The following is a 19,840-nucleotide window of genomic DNA, read 5'->3' on the forward strand; positions in this document are numbered from 1 at the left end:
GCTGAGAGGGATTGAGTCACACACTACCCAAACTCTTCTGCATCACCACACACATGCATAGACAGCACAGACACAGCATGCATACACATACGCATTCAGACATATTCCTTTATGCACACTTGCATGAGTACACACACTTATATTCTGTACATTGTACATGTAGATACAACAGATTAGCATCCAAGCAAGGGGTGACTGCACACACACACACACACACACACACACACACACACACACACACACACACACACACACACACACACACACACACACACACACACAGTCATGCACAAATGGTCACACACAAACACACATACCCACCCGCATGCACGCACGCGTACGCCCCCAGTCTCCCAGGTTCTCTTCAGAGGCTCAGTAGTGTTGAGTTCAGGTGTTCACGTATTCAGCTTTCTACCATCTGTCATCCATTCCAGGACGTGTGTGTTAGGGTTAATTTAGTTGTCCGTTTGCTTGTTGTTGAGGTGCTGGAGGTGTTGTTTGGGTTTTTTTTTCTCCTGACGGTGTGTATTTACCGTCTTCCCTCAAAACCGATCCATCATTGTGTCACCCCAAATTACGGTTGGTGAAGCCCTTGTATTATCAGGCATCCATCACGATGAGGGACCTGTGGCAGAGCACAGTGGGGACCAAATCAACGCAGGCAGCTGTCTGCCAGTGCAGAATGGCGTCGTCATGGATGGGGTTACTGCATCGGCCTACCGGGCCCAGGCACAGGGGCCCCAAAGAACCAAGCACAAGCCTCTATTACATATTGCACTATTGGCAACTTTATTTTCACATTTTCTCAGGGGACAAATTCCCAAATCCCCAACAACATGGGGTCTTTATCTATTGGCATAAAACTAGCAGCAACCATGGAGGGGGGCCTTTCTTGCAGTCTGGCCGAAGGGCCTATGCAGTCATGCATTTGTGTGCGTAGTATAGCAGAGATATCATCTTATCAAGGGCAGGCGTGGACTAATGCTTAGGCAGTTGGTCTTGGAATCCTAGGGTTGCAGGTTCAAATCCCACTCAGAGAGTACCAATCCCTACAGCTCCATCCATGGCTGAAATGGCCTTCAGCAAGGCATTAAAGCCAACTTTGGACCAAGGACTGTTATCAATGCCCCCTACTTGTATTTTTTTTTATTATAGAAATGCCAGCTAAATGTCATGCAACTACTCCTGTTACTACCTCAACCAAAGCAGCTCTCTGGCAGTGGAGGGAGGCAGTGATGCCATCTCGTCACGGCTCAATCTGCTGCTGGTACTTCCCTTGCCTTGTACTGACTGCCTTTTACCACAAGGGGGCGCCTGGAGTTGAAATTCCGGGTGCAGCTCACGTTCTCTGTCTCTCTCTCTCTCTCTCTCTCTCTCTCTCTCTCTCTCTCTCTCTCTCTCTCTCTCTCTCTCTCTCTCTCTCTTTCTCTCTCTTTCTCTGTCTTTCTCTCTCTCTCTCTCTCTCTGTCAAATCTGTGCCTTATTATTGGATCGGCTGTTTGCTAGAGGGCATGAACGAACCGCGGTGTCGATGAATGATTTGTGCTGCCTCGGTTCTGTTATGACTTAGGAAGCTGATTAATTCTGTCCTTTTTGTGCGCTTTGCTATTGTGAGCTTGGTGAGGGCTACATGTGTGTGTGTGTGTGTTTGTGTATGTTTGTGTGTGTGTGTGTGTGTGTGTGTGTGTGTGTGTGTGTGTGTGTGTGTGTGTGTGTGTGTGTGTGTGTGTGTGAGTGTGAGTGTGGGCATATATGCATACTTTTTCTCTGGTGTTTACAGTAGAAGAAACTGTTTGTACCGGTATGTGCTGAACAATGACAGACTATGTGAGATGGTTTTCACGTGTGTCTGAGCACATCAGGCTGTTCACAGACTATGGGAAACTTTTGTTGATGTCTTTCCGTCATCATACTGGGTTGTGTGTGTGTGTGTGTGTGTGTGTGTGTGTGTCTGTGTGTCTGTGTGTCTGTGTGTGGGTGTGGGTGGGGTGGGAGTGGAGCGGTGTTTGTGTGTTTGTAAAGTATGCGCAAAGCTGACTATTTTATGCCTGTTATGCAGAATGTTTGTGTATATTGGCCAAACCTGATATTTCAATTCTTGACTGTTCATGTACTGTATACTGGGAGTTTGCGTTAGGGCGTCTCATAGACAGAATTTACTGAAGATGTACATTTGTGTGTGTGTGTGTGCGTGTGTGTGTGCGTGCGTGTATTTGTGTGCCCGTGTGTGTGTGTGTGTGTATGTTTATTGTGTGTCTATAGGTGCAATCCTCCACGTACTCTCCCTCGTATAGGGTTTTGGTGGGTGTTGCGTCTGAGGTAACTCGAATTTGGTCTTTTCTGCACCTGCCTGGTTCGGTTCGTTGAGTAAAGCACAGATAGGCTGCCTCATCTCCACCCCATATAGTACTCAGCCACCATGGCCTGGACCACAGTCAGTGTGTGTGTGTGTGTGTGTGTGTGTGTGTGTGTGTGTGTGTGTGTGTGTGTGTGTGTGTGTGTGTGTGTGTGTGTGTGTGTGTGTGTGTGTGTGTGTGTGTATTCTGGGGGAGAAATAGGGCCTGGGCACTTTTGGGTTAAAGGGGCCCTTCATAATTAGTGGCGCAGAACTGACTCACCAGTGGGCCCCACACCTTCGTGGGCACCTATTTTCAGAAATACATTTCTGAAATACAGGCCAGCCAGAATGTGGGGCCCACCGGGAAATGCCCTCTATGCCAGATGGCCAGTCCAGCCGTGTGTGTGTGTGTGTGTGTGTGTGTGTGTGTGTGTCTGTGTGTCTGTGTGTCTGTGTGTCTGTGTGTCTGTGTGTGCGTGTGCGTCCACGCACTGTGTGCTGTGTGCTGTGGTCCATGTCATGGTGAGTGTATTGCTATCTGGTAACCCAACCAGAGAGTTGAAGCTACATGTTTATGGTAGTCAACGGAATGAAGCTCTAAGTCGTTTTAAACTTATTTCTGGAGTTTGACAACAGTTCACCTTTCATCCAAATGTGTTCTACAGTTATGAGCGAGCCTTCAGAAAGTGGTAGACTTGCTAATAGACGACCTCCAGGCATCACGTTAGTTATGAAAATTAAGGATCCTGTCTGTTTTATTAGCTGATTTACCACTATTGCCAGGTTTACTGGTTTGCTACTGAATCTTGTTGGAACTGGAGAGGCTTGTCTTTGGATGAAAGGTGAACCATTCAATCTCCAAGAGAAGTCTAGTGCCTTCGAGCTTAACTCCATTGACTACCACGACCTGGTAGAATGAGATTCTTTCACAGACACAAACCTACGTGCTGTTTCTTTATGTGCATAAAGAATGGTGTGTGTGTGTGTGTGCTGCTGCAGCAAAGTGCCACTGTATGGTTGGTGTAGTCTCTACTGTAAAGGCTTAAAGCAAGCAGCTGCTTTGTGGCCATGGCTCAGGGTTCATGCGAGGGCAGCCAGCCTCACCTTCCTTCCTCATTACAGCTGCGCTGCCTTAGCCTGGTTCTCACCGACGGTGCGTGTGTGTACACAAACACCGTCTGGTAGCACTGCCGTTAACATGCTCTTCTCTTGTCAGAAAATAATTTATTGCAACTCACCACCAACAAATTCCTCCAAAAACGTTTTCTGTTCATCTCTAAAGAGTCAATATTGTCTAGAATCTGTTCTGTGACTCATCAATGTGAGCTGCCGTTGATATTTAAGCAATAAATGCTCTGTTTATTTTCTACTCAAGAAGAGCACGTTAATGGCAGCGCTACCAGACGGTAGTGTGTGTAGCCCCGCTCCACCAGGGGGCTCCGGAGCTACAGGCTAGCACCGCCTGGCCTGGCTTTCAAATCTGAGCTCGCGTCATAAGATAAGAGTCCACCCTTTCTCCACTATCGCTACCTCTGCTCTCTGAATGGCTTGAAAATCGTCCTGCTTCGTTCATCTGCCAACGGCTGGCATGGCTTTTTGTTTTTATGGTTTATTGGTCATTTTTAACCCACAGAAGCAAAAAAAACATGCATGCACTATTAATGACTATGATCATCAAACGATCATAGGGGATACAAAACGAGATAAAAAAAGGCTGAGAAGAGTTTTGAAGAGAATTTTTTGAATGAGGAACAGATGGAGAGTAAAGAGCCAAAGACTGACCCCTGCTCCTCACTCTCATGTCATTGTCTTCTCCCCCTTTCTCCCTCTCTTCCCACGTCCTGTCTTCCCACTGGTTGGGTGAATGTTTTGTGTCCTGTCTTTCTCTCTCTCTTGCTCTGCCTTTCTTCTTCTTCCTCTTCCTCTTCTTCTTCTTCTTCTTCTTCTTCTTCTTCTTCTTCTTCTTCTTCTGCTTCTTCTTCTTCTTCTTCTTCTTCTTCTTCTTCTTCTTCTTCTTCTTCTTCTTCTTCTTCTTCTTCTTCTTCTTCTTCTTCTTCTTCTTCTTCTTCTTCCTCTTTCTATAACTAGTCATTCCCTTTCTCTCAGTCTCTTCCATGCTCTCCCCCTTCACCTCCTTCCCACTCCCCTCCCCCTCCTCCTTCCCCTTTGCTAATTCCTGGGGTGTGCAAAGAAGATTCCAGAAAGGCTCAGACCTCTCGGGCATCCATGATTGAGACTTTTAAAACACAGTTTCATTCGCAGACCTGAGACTAATTCCTTTTTCCTACAACACTTGTTGAACACATATTGGTCTGAACACAGAGGTTTTAACACATTATACACACATACACACTCACTGACAGATAGATATATTCGTCTGAACACAGAGGTTTTAGCACACACACATACACACACACACACACTGACAGATAGACTCAGTTCAGAGATTTAGCACTTTTATACACGAGCACAGACTCACACCTGGACCCCTTACAGATTTTATATTTATGATAGCCATGACAGATTCAACACAGCGACGCTATTCTAAATACTCTAACCTCCTGACTTTGCACTTAGGACCAATTCACTCAGACACCCTTAGTGGCCAAATTAAAGAGCACATGTGTAATGACGTCTAATGAACACGGCGGCTTAACTCGACAAAAAACACATTTCTTAGCTTTTTAAAACTTTCTGAAACATACTGCCCAGCAAAAGCTCAGCTCCAAATCAGTTGTAAAACCAGCTCCAGACCAGAGTCGGACCGAGACCTGCTGCAGTTCAGCTGTGTCATCAAACCTCGCTACGCACAGTGGTCGAATGGACAACCCAAACCCCCGCAGGTTTTTATGGCATTCCTCATTCCCCCCCACCCCTTTCGGTGTCAAAAAACACTCTGCACTGCCAATTGGGTTTGCACTAAAGGCTCTCAAGTCTGACAGAAAAATGCCTTTTGCCAAAGTTTTCTGTTTTCTACAGTAGTCATATCTGCCATAAAACTTTTCTCCCCCAAGAGCTGGGCTGCCTCTGCCTCTGCCGCTGTCGCTGCCATGGGCTGCTGTTGCTGCTGCTGCTGTGACATGTTGGGGGAGAGGTGTGGGGGATGGGGTGGGTCTGGTCCTGCCACTCCAACACAGATCCCCCTCCATTGTTTTTTATTATTATTATTTATTTAAAGCACCCCACCACCCCACAGATACCTTTAAACATTGAATAGCCTAGCCTAGAGATCACTGAAATAGCTAAAGGTTCTACGGATATACTTTTATCAATACTAGATCCTGAAGCTGAAGTTCAATCGTTAACTTCAATCGTTAAGGCTTTTGCTGTCCTTAGTAATTATAATAACTTAACTTATTTTTAGATGAACTATTTTCCAAAAAATAGAAGGCCTCAACACACCTGCCCTCCTCTCTTCCCCACTTCCCTCCCTCCCTGTCCTCCTCCTCCTCTTCTTTCCCCATCCATGTGTCCATCGTGTCCGTCTCCACATGTCTGTTCATTGTCTCTCTGTCTCTCTTGGTCCCCCGTTGCCGTGGCGCAGCGAGGGAGGCGTGGCTTGTGGCAGAGGACCAGAGAGCAGGTAAGGGGGGTCAGGTGGGGCTCCGCCCCTGGCGGCCCACCACTTCCTCCTCAGAAGGAGGAAGACGAGGAAGATGAGGAAGACTGTGAGATCGACTTCACCGATGATGAGAGCTATGACACTGAGGACGAGGATGTTGATGATGGGTACTCCTGCTATGACAACAGTGACGGTGAGCAGCTCTTGCCCATGCAGCACACGGTCAGAGTTTCCATATCATTTCCTGACTGGGAGGAGCAGGGAAGGTGGTGGTCCTCCACGATGTGCCAGATGTATCCCATGCTGCTTCAGCCCCAACGTGCATCCTTCTTCCTCTCTGGCCTGCTGGTGGTGGCCCTCACTCTGTGGTGGCTTATCTTCATTTGACATTCATTTGGAACAGCCAATGAGGCGAAGACTCCAAGACAAGTCAATCCTAGGACACTTCTCAGGCAACGTCCTCTCCTTATCCTACAACGATCACAGAAGAATGCTGTCAGGCTATTGTTTATTCTCCTCCCAAAGCCAATCGTAGGGTAACATCAGTCCACCTTCTCCATTTTGAAAAGCTTGTGGGAAGATCTGAATATTTGCTTCCTGATTCATCTTGAAACTTCCTCGTATGATTTCCACTGACTTGAGGACCGTCATTTTCCAGGCGTCCAGGCGACGTGAGGTACAGCGCATGAGGATAAAGCTGAGGACAATCGACTGGGGAAATGTTCTCCTGCTAGGTCTCTAAAACTCATTTGTGAAGTTTTAGAGATATCTTCATCAGGATATTTTTGGAGTATTTTTCAAAGGCATAGAACTATTTTCTTCACTGGATAAAAATTTGGCAGTGTGATGTTTTTTTTTTCTTCAAAAACAAGCAGGATTATACAAAAAAAATACTACAATGAACTCTTTGTCAGTTAGCAGTGATACTGTACATCTGGCTTCTGATGTATCTCTTCCATTCTTCAGCAGCGGGCCTATTCTTGTCATTTAGGTTTCAGTGTTTCCCAACCAGGGGTACGTGCATCACTAGGAGTATGTGAGCACACTGCGGAGGTACTTGGAAAATGGAATAATAACATATGTATGGAGCACAGTCACTTTGGAAGAGGAAGAGATATGAAGCACGAGTGAAGGGGTACTCATGGAGCAACGGAAAAGACTTGGGGTTATGCGTGGTAAAAAAGGTTGGAAAACACTGATTTAGGCCATAGAGTAGTCTTACCCTGTACATCTAGTAACACTAAGTACATACATTAGACATGAGGAGTGGATGTAAGTACACATTCAGATAGAGAGATGGTACCGTTATCTTCATAGCAACCATATGTAAAAGACTTGATCTTTATTTAATACATATCTGCTAGCCATGTGTTTGTGCTAGCTAATGGCAGGGATAGAGGGTCATCTCACATATTGTGTCACCTTCTCACAGAGAATAGATGTAGAACAATAGATCTGATGTTACATATCTATGCTCACAGAGTCAGAGATATTGTCAGAGAAAGTGGAATATATGAGAAGGGTCATTCCCATTGGCTCCGATTGTTTCCTCAAAAACAGGCAGTTCTACCTAGATGGCGACCGCGGGCAAGTAATGACTGGGAAACCTCAATCAATTTGGCTAAATGCGAAAATGTATTTTGCTCCAATTTCCAGTCATCAACGTCTTGAATACAAATTCCCTGTTGAGAATAGCACATTGGAGACTAGTCAAATGCAATTTCAAACTTATGTGCTTACCCTGGTACATAGATTTGTGTACACTTGACTTGACTTGAGAACTATGGTTGGAATTAGGCCCTTTCTAAGAGTTATGAAGTTATGAAGTTATGTGGGTGTTTAGTTTTTTCCACCAGGGTAGGGCATTATTATGTAATATTAATATTTCAGGTCAAAAAAGTAAATGAGGAAAAACATATGTATTTTAAGCAGCTCCATTGAAACCCATTCATTGTTCACTTGTCCGGGTGGAACTGCAGCTAGTTGGCCATCGTGGGTGTCTATGGGAGTGAGCCTTCTCATACAGTATATTCCTCTTTCTCTGATATTGTACAGCATCTGCATGTACCACTGTGGTTTATGTTCAGGCATGAACAGGACAACCCCTTAGGACCCACCTCTTGAGCAGCTTCAAACACTAAAGAAAAGAGAAAAGAAAAACAACAACAGCAGATGTTTCTTCGTGTTACACCATCCTGTTTTCCTGCTGAACTTGAATGGCCTTAAACTTGTTCCCAAATGAACCCTTCTTGCAGGACATTCTTGTTTACTTGATTACGTGTTTACCTGTGGGCTTAACATTTGGCCAAAGCAGCCATTAGTTGACCAGCTCTTCTGTTAGTGCCACTAACTCTTGTATTGTGCTTTTTAGTTAGCAGTGCGTATTGCTACAATCAGCGGTAACACTTCATTTTACTGTTCCCCTTTTTATGATGGCCCAATACCTACATGAAATAACATGTGTATAACACAATATGATGTACTTACAAGCAACATGGTACATACCTACCACATACCACAAACTACATGGTACACACCTATCCCTATACTACTGTGCAAGTACATTTAATGCTAGATATTGTGATGAATCATTAGGCTCTTACTGTAAGCAAGGAGGAAGGTCGAGTTCTCCTCCCCTTGACTTCAGTATCTAAATGTCACAAAGAGGGACGGTAAAATGAAGTGCAAGCCAATTAGCTTTGTCCCTGTAGAGAATAACAGTGAGATAGAATGTGAAAGTAGCAAGACTGGGAAAAAGACTGGGGAGATAACAAATCTGCTGAAAGAGAATGTTACAGCGAAGTTGAGCAGTCTAAGTTGCTTTGTAGACAATGATGTGAGAACCTGGAATAAATTAGCCATGCCGGAATACATTGCACAAAGTCGTAATGTGTGAATCAGCAAGGGAGCTCAAAAGAACTGAAAAAAAGATTTATTTTTGTTGAAATGTATGATGCTAAGTCTACAGTATGAGTTTACTTCAGGGATGGTGGTGTCAGCTGTCAGCACACACACACGCGAGCACGCGCACACGCACACACACACACACGCACGCATACGCAGGCGCGCACACGCACACACACATGCACACACACACACGCCCACAAACACGCACACAAATACCTATGTGTATACATTCATTAGTATTTCAGGTGTGTTCAGGCAAAGAGTTTAGGTATAAAATGCAGCCTTAAGGGATGATAAGTGAAATATTTTTGAACCTACCCAAACTCAAATATTTCCACAAAGACAAGTCAATACTATTTATTCATGCATTCGTTTTTTTTACATTTAAAATGATAAAAGACTCAATAGATTGTTGTATGGTAGCCTATGTGGATTTTATATAAGATGGGTATTTGAGCTTTTGCTGTAATGAGCTGCCATATTTGAACTAATCAATCATTCCATACCTACCCTTGAGAAAATTAGAGGCAGTCAATCAAATCATCTTAACACTCTCATCCATGTTATTATAATTTATTATATGAATAAACACATCAACCCTCAGAAGACAACTATAATACTGCAGTAAGGTAACAAGACTTAAGGAATGGAAATCTGAGACATTTTTCTGCCTTCTTCAAATACAGAGGTCAAATGCTGTGTGCTGTACTGCATACTGTACATTTAGAATGCTCTTCAGTCAAACTCTTAAGTTTGTTTTCATTAATCACTACCTTGAGGACAAATGGGGCTGGCATATACAGACCGAATTTATTATTGTTGATCATATATATCGATTTTCATCATAGATACATTTTACATTCCTGAAAAAAATACTGAGGACATGACCTCTGTGTCCTCAATGGTAGTTACGGTCATGAGCACAATCAGTTATAACCATGCTAGAGGCATTTGGGCATAACACATAGTTCCAGGGCTACACAGCATGATGTGGTTCATGAGATCTGCCAAAGGCCATTCAGCACCTCTCTGCTTCAGCAAAACGCTGGACACATGTGATTGATCTATGTGATCAAAGTGAAATGCGAGGACGCCAGGCAATCACTGTGAAATTGCTGTTTGATGCTGGAAAAGCTGGGGAAAAGTCCCCCTGCAGTGCCAAGGTTCACGTCCATGCAGTCGTCAATAATATTGATGTGCACATCATCACTTGTTTTCTTGTTTTTCCAAAAGGTCAAAGGAGGGAGTTTTTCGGGAAGCTGACATGGACGCACGTCAGCTGAGATTCAATTTAGTACTTGCCCTGTAGAATAATAATAATAATCTGCCTAATGATTGGCTAAGACGTAGGTCTTCATGTGCAGTCATATTTTCCGTTTTTTCTTTTCACTTTTTATTTATTTTTAATATGGCAATGTAGGTATGCCTAGATTACAGAATCCAAATCCTTTATTAGGACATTCCAGACACTGCTTTTTTCCCTTTTTTAATTTTAAAAATTGAAACTCACTGACTGTCTACACACCACATACACACTTCAACCCTTGCTAATGAGAAATCCTGTGTATCTGTTTAAGTGTTGCAGCGGTTCTGTTGCACGCACACACGCACATATGCACACTCTCTCTCTTTCTTTCTCTTTCTCTCTCTCTCTCTCTCTCTCTCTCTCTCTCTCTCTCTCTCTCTCTCTCTCTCTCTCTCTCTCACACACACACACACACACACACACACACACACACACACACACACACACACACACACACACACACACACACGCATACAGTACACCTTGTTTTTCGGGTGGAAACTGCTGCTCTGGAAGAGTCAAGGAACCTTCCGGGTTGTTGTAATTAAGCACGCTGTCGTGCCGAGAAGCCCGGAGAGGAAGCTACTCGGCAGTAAAAACACGTCCAGCCAGCGGCGCGGCACGCCTGCTGTCACGCCTCTGCCTCCGTTCTTTTCTTCTCTCTTCTCTATCTCTCCACACTTTCTCTCTCTTGCCTTCTGCCTTTGTTCTAGTCTTCTGTTTTTCTTTGGCAGTCTCCTCCCTTTCTCTCGACTCTGTTCTGTTGTTCTCTCGTTGTCTGACTCTCTCACTCTCTGTCTCTCTATCTGTCTCCGTTCTGTTCTTCTCCCTCTCTGTCTTGCTGTTTCTACTTTTTTTTACGTCTGTCTGTTCCTCTATCTTTCCCTCTCTGTCTTTGTCTCTCTCTGTCCCTCTCTCTTTCCGTCTCTCTCTTTGTCTCTCTCTTCTTCACCCTGTTTCCCTCATCGTACTCTCTGTCTCTCGTTTTGCAATATTGGTAGCTCCGGAAAATCTTGCGTCCATCGACTTAGAGGGATGTCAAAAACATTCTCAAATCAAATTTCTTGCCTTTGGCTCCATGCCCATAGATGAAAAGATTTCAGTGCAAAAAAAAGGCGTGAACACAAAGACAATGTGGGAAATCAAAGTGATTTATAGAGTCTTTGATTCGGATAATCTGCATGTATAAGTCCAGGAGGGGCTGAGGGAGGTCTGTTGTTTTCCTGTGTGTGTGTGTGTGTGTGTGTGTGTGTGTGTGTGTGTGTGTGTGTGTGTGTGTGTGTGTGTGTGTGTGCGCGCGCGCGTGTGTGCAAGTGTGTGTGTGCGTCAGTACGTGTGCGTGTATGTATGTATTCTGTGTGTTTGTGTGTGTGCGTGTGTGGCCATGTCTGCTTGCATACGTGCAATATGTTGGGTGTGATTTGTCAGTGGGAAGACCTAGAGGCTTTGTTTTGATGTCCATACCCCCCTAGAGCACGCCAAGAGAACCCTTTGCTGTGTCCGATCCGGTTTCATCTCTTGGGAGAGATAAGAAGATTGGGCCGATCGCTCTTGCTGTGACTGGGCCATCCATCACGCTGTCTGGCGTCTCAATAGAGTTGCCTTTCCGGCGATACCTACCTCAGTGCTACTCAGTGGCCTCGTTTCTGCCATGGGAGGAAGATTTATTTTCTGTTTGGTTTCCAAATTGATCAAAATGTTCATCAAGATGAGAATCAGAGAAAGGAGGAAAAAAATGTAATCGTTCACAACTGGCATCTTATTCCCCCTGCCACTCTCTTAAATGAAATGGGATTAATGAAAGGAGAGTGCTTTATTGCCGAAAGGTTTTATGGAGTAAGTATTCCCTTATGTCCGTAAATCTTTTGCCAAAGTATTAAAAGCCATTTATGAGGGCCCCAGAATCGTTTTTTCGCCTATAGCATATCTCACTGATTACATAGCTTTAAATATCCCTCCATGAGGTTAACAGCAGGAGTGTTGAGGGTACCATCAGAGGGCATGTGGTCAGTGACCTTCTTAGCTTTGAAGTAACCTACAGATAAGGCGGTATGGGAGAAGAATACAAAAAAAGCAAAATGGCTTACTGTTCACGGAGTTCTCCTTACTCCTCTCTCCACAGTCCCCTGTGGGTGAAGATTCAGACCTACAATACAGATAAGAGGGTGTGGGAGAGTCAGACCATATAGATGGTATTTACATTAGTTTGAAAGTACAGTATGGCATATCCAACACTCAGAAATAAAGGTACTACAGAACTCGTCGCTGTGGCAGTAACCTCAAGGGGAGCACCATTGCGTCGCTTGATTGGTACCCCAAAAATGAGGTGCGTTCAGTTTTTTGCAATGTCGACCAATGTGCATCTGTCACCTCTTTTTCGAGGTGCCACCCAAGCGACACAATGGTACTCCCCTTGAGGTTACTGCCACAGCGACGAGTTCTGTACCTTTATTTCTGAGAGTGAATGCTATATCGTTCACACACGCGCTTCACAATTTTCAGGGCTAGTATAACCTACAATAAGGGGTTTTGGGAGAAGAATAGCTACAGAAGTAAAAAAATAAAAATAAATAAAAATGGCGCTGCTCACTAGGCTCTCCTGAGGCCAGCCACACATTGGCTCCGACAGCACTGCGGCGCACTTTTGCTTCCGACAGAATTCGGACCCCCAAACCCAATTTCGCACGAACATTGCATTGATAGTCAACGGGCGGCGCCGACAAAATAGAACTTGTCTCTAATTGCTATCCGACATCGGGGAATGTCTGCGGACATCGGCACCAGTGTGCGTGGTTCTATTGAAAACAATGGAATCGAATTTTAGCTGAGCAGTGCTCAGCACTTTGTCGGAGCCGGTGTGCGGAAGCTCTGACTCTTCTCTCACAGTCCCCTGGGTTGAAGATTCAGACCTACAATACAGATAAGCGGGGAGAAGAAAAATCAGAGTCAGACCATAGATGGTGTTTACATTAGTTTGAAAGTACATTGCAGTGTATCATATCGTTCACACCTACACTCTGCAAGGATATTCAAGGATAGTAGCCTACAGTAAGGGGTTGTGGGAGAAGAATAGCTACAGAAGTAGAAAACAAAATCAAAATGGCGCTGCTCACTGGGCTCTCCTGACTCCTCCTTTCTCACAGTCCCCTGTCGTGAAGACTCAGACAATCACCATCTCTGATGTCACCAACTCCCTCTGCGGGGAGGTCGTCACCAAAGAGGTCCCCATCGTGCACACCGAAACTAAGACCATTACGTACGAGGCGGCGCAGGTGAGGGGCATGATGGGAAACGTAGTTCAGCTATTATAATTTTGACTGTTCTGCAGAGGAGTCTGCCTCAAGTGGGTCTGTGTGGTTTTGTCTAATGGGGTCCGAAAGCAGCTTTTTGAAATAACATGCCTGAGTTTCACAGTCTGGAGACAGCTCATTAAAATCGTGAACTTGAACATCCTTCGCGGAAACAAAAATCCAATAAAATGTGTCCTGGTTTACCTCCAAAATCCTCCCCCACCTCCAGCATTTCCTTTTACTCTCCACCAATATCCCCATTGAGTCTGGCTGTAAATGGTGTTGGAATGGTATGTGCAATGTCATTAATTTATCATCGCACCTACAGTACATTCAGTTCACATTTCACCATGGTTGTCTCCAGACACTGTATGTATGACAATGTCATTTTGTTGAACTGAGTCTCATGAATATTTCACTTCTGCTTTTCTGGCAGCTTCGTTGCTTGTCTGCCTTTCCTTGTTTCTTCCAACCTAAAAATTGGGTTAGATGCATTCTCACCATCTATAGTTGTCATGGTACTTCTGACTACCTCTGAAGATTGGTGTTCTATTATATCTCTTCATATAGAAGACCTGAAAATCCTGTCTATCATCCTCTTTTGGAATGGGATACAAGTTTTTAAGTGCCTTACCTTTATTATGTGCCTTATGCTTTGAAACTACCTCTTCATCTTATAATGCACTTCATCTCATATGGGCTTAACTGGCAATTTAGCTATCTACTAAAACAATCAAATACACTCTCACACTTTGGAATCAAAAACACTGCAGTAACCCTAGAACTTTATAGTGCCCCGGGCCCTTGGGTTGTATCAGTAGTATTGGCTATTGAATGTCAATGAGCAAGCCAAACTTTGTTTGTCTACTTTTCTAGCATTATCAATAACAACTGCATAGCAAGTGATAGATACTTGCCTGGCCAAAACTGTAACAAGTGACACTTTTACAACTTAGAGACATAGTGTGGCCAGTTAACCTTTACAGTGAAATCAGATGGCAAGACCAATAAGGTCCAAGAAAACCTTTCGAATTTGTACACTGATTGAGCTCTGAGTTGGGGGACTATGGGAACTGTAGTGCCTTACTGTATCTCCTTGTGACTTTTGACACAACAAAATATCTTTGACCTTATTGACCCTACAGTTTAGTTGTAACAGTTTAGTTGTAAGCAGCTGGAGTTCTTCTTTGTCCTTGAGAGACACTTAGATTCTCATTGGCTTCATCAGTTCTGGCTGATGTAGTGGGAATATACAGTACCTCTCTAGAAGTACTATGTACAGTATACTGTATTGTCATTCTCTTTTTAAGTGGTGAAGGGAGGGTTTTAGAGAATTATAACTACACACATTCCCTCTACATTGACCAGAAATGTTTACATTACATTACATTACATTTGGCAGACACTTTTGACTAAAGCAACTTACGAACTGATAAACTGGTGAAGCCGCTGTGATGAAGGAGGAACTCATCTTTCAACCCTCAAAGACAACGTCCAGTTGCTTCCAACAAATAACTCTTTGGATAAACTGGATGAAAAAGAATCTTCACAAACAAACACCTTTGACGCTGGAGTCCTGACCTGAGTCTTGCTGATGTCTGGTCCCTTCTCTCCCTTGCAGTCGACGGTAGACACGGTGGCAGAGAGGGAGACTGGGATGCTGCTGAGCGCACAGACCATCACCTCGGAGACCATCAGCACTACCACCACCACCCAGATCACAAAGGTTGGCCCCCATGCCCTGGACAATCAATCCCCCTTAAAGCCATGTCATTACATGGCAATAAAGAGAGACTAAAAGTGAATCCTATTCTATAAGTAAAGATTAGACTTCTTACTTCATTTTCTAGAGATGGCTCGCTTTTGAAGTTCACTCCAAACAAAGTAAAGTGTGGAGTGAAGAATGAAGTGGTGGTAATGAGAGACGGCGTAAAGGCACGAATAGACCAAGCGCGACATGAGCGACGGAAGTACGTAATTGACGTTGTATTGAGTCGCACAACAAAAGTGAATCGGGCGACTAGAGGCGATTTGCGCGACTTGTACAGTTGACAGTTTGTAGTTGGACTTGAGCTAATATTATGCAAATTAGCTGTGATGCGGTTCGGCGACAGCCGCCACAACCAATGGGAATGTTGTAATGCTTGCATTCTGCATTTAACGGACAGTTTGTATTTGGACTTGAGCTAATATTGTGCAAATTAGCTATGATGCGGTTCGGTGACGACCGCCACAACCAATGGGAATGTTGTAATGCTTGCATTCTGCATTTAACGGACAAACTCTGTCGCTTCTATCGCCCGCATCGTTCTTGCTGCATGCATAGTCCAGCGATTCTCTGTCACTTGATCTTGTCGCGGCCGGTGTATTCGCACCGGTAAGTCACACCCCTCCATTTGACCCAAGATCCACAAAACAATGAATGGGAATCAAGGGAGAGACCTTTCTTGGTCTCCCATTCATTGTCTTTTAAATCTTAAGTCACATAGAGAAACGTGACTAAGGCTTTCTATACCTTGCAACTTGTATAAAGTGTAGAGACTACAGCAGTGTTCATTAATGTAAAGTAATACAATGTGTTTCTCAAAGTGGATAAAGCATCACACCCTTATATCAACATCATGTTTGACTGAACAATATGGCATAGGTTGTGCATTCACTGCACTTTGCCCTTGGTAATTAATCTTAGTACCAGCTAATTCTTGCTGATGTAACAAGCAGGTCCGAGTCAGGTCAAGTCAAGTCAGGACCTCATCTCATGCTCTTAACCCATCAGTCCAAATCCACACTTGCCAGAAAATGACCTTCTGTTCCCCTCGGACTAAAAAGAAGAGTTGGCATCGATCCATATTCTGACACCTTAGAGCTCTTAAGCAGCTGTCCCGTCAGGCTTCCCCATCACACATCTGCTGCCCACATGGTCCACTAATGAGGTCTCTCTAACGAGGGGTCCCACTAACGAGGTCGAGGGTGCAGTAATTATGACGGATGATTGAATGGCAGCACTGCAGAGGCCATTAGTGCAAGACCTCGTTGTGCACATGAAAAGCAAATTTGTCTCTTTTTTGATCAGATTCTGTGTTGTACTGGGTACTGTCCAAAAATCACAACATAGGCCTCGTTTATACAAGGCATTCCATTCAGAATTAACCCAATATAATTCTGATTCAAACTTAACTCTACAAACTGTAAACACTTAACAATTTAGAATTAAATGAAAGTGCAATATGAACTCGACAGAACTCCTTGATTCTAAATTATTAATTAGGAATAAAAGAAAAAATATATAAACGTGGTCATAGAGCAGTAAAGTTCTCTATCCCCCCAAAAAAAGCAATTCTTCACCAGTTTTCTGACCTACGGTGTTGTGTTGTGTTGTTGTGGTGTTGAGTTCTTACACGTAATCTTCCATACTGTATCACAAATCTCAGTTCGGATTGTTGTTTTCACCTAGACTAGCGTTTATCAACCTTTTTTGAACAAATGCCCCCTTGGCCTCATCACAAGCCTCCCAACGTCCCCCTGACATCATCATATGCCTGACAACGGCCCCGCCCCCGTTGAAAAACGCTAACCTAGACTACCAAAAGCAGATCTTGCACTGCAAAACATCACAACACACACACACACACACAGCACACCTTCTGTCCTTCAAGCAATTTATGCCTCTGTTTGTTTTCCCTCTCTTCCAATTTTGCTTTGTTTTCCCTCCTGTTTATCTTCCTGTCCCCTCATTCTTTCTTTGTTTCTTCTACTTTCTCTGCGTATCTGTTCGCTTCTGTTCTGCACTTTAAGCAGACGGTGAAGGGAGGGATCTCGGAGACCCGCATTGAGAAGCGGATCGTCATCACCGGAGACACAGAGATCGACCACGATAAGGTATTATTAATGTTATTGTGTGCCCCTGCAGTGGCGGTCCTACAATGAGTTGCGCTCCGGGTGAAGTCCCCTCAGTCGGCCCGCCTATTTTGTGGTGGCCCCACCCTGACAAGAAATTGGCAAAAATCACTTATAATGACTGACATAAATCACTAATGGTAGTGTTATTATTACAATCGCCATTTCACACTGAAGAAGGGTGTAAGCCCGAAACGTCTGTGATGTGAAGCGATTAAAAAGGAAAAAAGAAATCTGATAAGTGCTTCTTTGTTCACTTACTTTTGAGATTTGAGTTTATTCATTGACGAAGCACCCAGTGTAAAGTATTAGACGACAAGGTGTTGAGCGCGCTTCCTGATCCTTCAGTGTTATTATTACACCCATGTGGTGATAGTGTACAATTAACACTTTTATATATTTAATATGTTTATACCTATTTTAACATGTTGGAGGCGGGGCTTCACATGGTGGGCTATCAGCTTTGTTGACATGGCAAATAAACTCTTGAACTTCATCTAAAGCAGAAACAACAGAAAAAAATGGGTTTGTCCAAAGCTAAGTCATAGGGCCTCAACAGTAGTGCATTGTAATGACTTGGTAGCTCAGCTCGACAGGTACTGGAGCTCATATCGACAGGGGGGCAGTGAAAACTCGGAGGTAACAAATACACTGTTCAATGCAATTCAATACAGCATTTTGGGTGGATCAAATGTGGTGTTTATACTGAGTTCCTAATTACCATATAAACTGCAAAAAGCGTGAAATCTGATGTCTGTGAACTGAGGGAGCCTTTTGGATGAAATCTTAAACGCCTTCAATCAGCTCCAAGAAGAGGTTTTTTGTTGTTTACAATTCAGCTCCGTTGACCTTGAAGTTGTAATGTTTTCAGAGCAAACACAGGCCCTCATTCAAATGGGGGAATGTCAACTTTGAATCTCATTTGTGCGAATGTGACGACCATCCAAACAAGCAAAGTTGTGCTTTTAAACATTTCTGTGGTTTGTTTGCTTCATAGTCCACAATCCCCCTGCCTGTGCAATGCTTCTTTGCTAACGGGAATAAGCAAAACTAAAACATGAATATGACAGAGATTCTCTGCAAACACATTTACAGTGGAAACAAAGGAAATACGCACTTTGCGCTTCTAAGGTGCTGTTTCCACGTAGGTTGATATTTTTATATGTGGATATTTTTTTTCTCCTGGTTGCATTGGTTTTGCATTGGTGTTGGCCTTCCGTTTACACCTAGCAGATATTTAAAATCCAGGTATAAAAAGCAGGAGAAAAAAAATCCTATTTAGGGGGCTGAAACGAATTTGTGGAGGATTTATTTTTATCCACATGTTGCGTTTACACCTAAACAGGAGAAAAAAATACCCTGCTAAAAAAATATCCTGCTACGTGGAAACAGCACCTGAATTAACAATCTGGTGCAACCAGAGCAGGACTAAATTATAAGTACAAAGGAAAAAGAATCTGGTGCCACGCGGATGTCTATCGTTTCAACCAACGTGGCACCAGATTCGTTTTTCCTTTGTACATTTACAGCTTAGTCATTGCCATTCAGCTATGGCAAACATATCGTAAAGGCTGTGTCTTTAGTTTAAAGGTTTTAGTTGGTGGACATACCAGCTGAACGTTCCACCCCTGTTATGTCGACACTGCTACCTTACTGAACTGATTTGAAAAAGTTCACCAGGACTATTAAACTCTCTTTTATTATTGTTTTCTCTCTGTGGGTGAATGTGGCTTTTCTGAAAGGCTTCACCAGTGATAACAGCAATATTATATTACGGCAACATTATGGAATATTATTGTACAATTTACATACAATGCCAGACTATTATAGCAACATTTTGCACAGAGATTGCCCTCTGTTATTGAGGGAGACGGTGAAATCAGGAGTCTCATTTTCCTTCCCCGTGTCCTCATCTCTTTTTCTCTCCTTCTCTTCTTCTTTTCTAATTTTCTATTTTCCATAATTATCTTTTATCTATCTCTACTGTTCTCTCTTCCTCTTCCTGTTCCTTTTCTTTCCACCTCTCTCTCTCTCCCTCTTTTATATTTTTCATTTTTTTCTATCCACACCTCTCTTCTTTCTCTTATTCTCTGGCCATTTCTCTCCCTCCCTCCCCCTCCCTTTACCATCTGCCTCTTCTCCTCCTCTATCTCTCTCGCACTTCTTTCCTTCTGTCCTTTCTCTTTTTTCTCTCCATCTCTCTTTTCTCTTTATCTCTCTTTTCTCTCCATCTCGCTCTTCACTCTTCTCTCCATCTCTCCTTTCTCTTTCCTCATGATCATCATCTCTCTTTTTCCCCTTTCTCTACATCTCTCCGTTCTCTTTTGTCTTTTCTCTCCGTCACACTCTCGCTCTTCTCTCTATCTCTATCTCTATCTCTCATCTCTCGATCTTCTCTCCATCTATCCATCTCTCAATTCTCTTTTCTCATTTCTCTCCATCTCTCTTTTCTCTTTTCTCTCTATCCGTCATTTCTCGCGCTCTCTGTTTCTTCTCTCCATCTCTCTATCCCTCATTTCTCACGCTCTCTGTTTCTTCTC

At 43.6% G+C, this 19,840-nt stretch overlaps 1 protein-coding gene across 1 annotated transcript in view; it reads left to right on the top strand.

The window, feature by feature from the left end:
- Positions 1 to 19,840, top strand: part of epb41a (erythrocyte membrane protein band 4.1a) — a 61,676-nt gene that overhangs the window by 30,855 nt on the left and 10,981 nt on the right. Inside the window, exons 12-14 of the mRNA XM_063184867.1 lie at positions 13,257 to 13,385; positions 15,025 to 15,129; positions 17,199 to 17,282. Of these exons, the coding sequence (XP_063040937.1) occupies positions 13,257 to 13,385; positions 15,025 to 15,129; positions 17,199 to 17,282 (318 nt within the window). The remainder of the gene's footprint in view (positions 1 to 13,256; positions 13,386 to 15,024; positions 15,130 to 17,198; positions 17,283 to 19,840) is intronic.

The sequence above is a fragment of the Engraulis encrasicolus genome, chromosome 20, assembly GCF_034702125.1.
Source record: "Engraulis encrasicolus isolate BLACKSEA-1 chromosome 20, IST_EnEncr_1.0, whole genome shotgun sequence".
Taxonomy (NCBI): domain Eukaryota; kingdom Metazoa; phylum Chordata; class Actinopteri; order Clupeiformes; family Engraulidae; genus Engraulis; species Engraulis encrasicolus.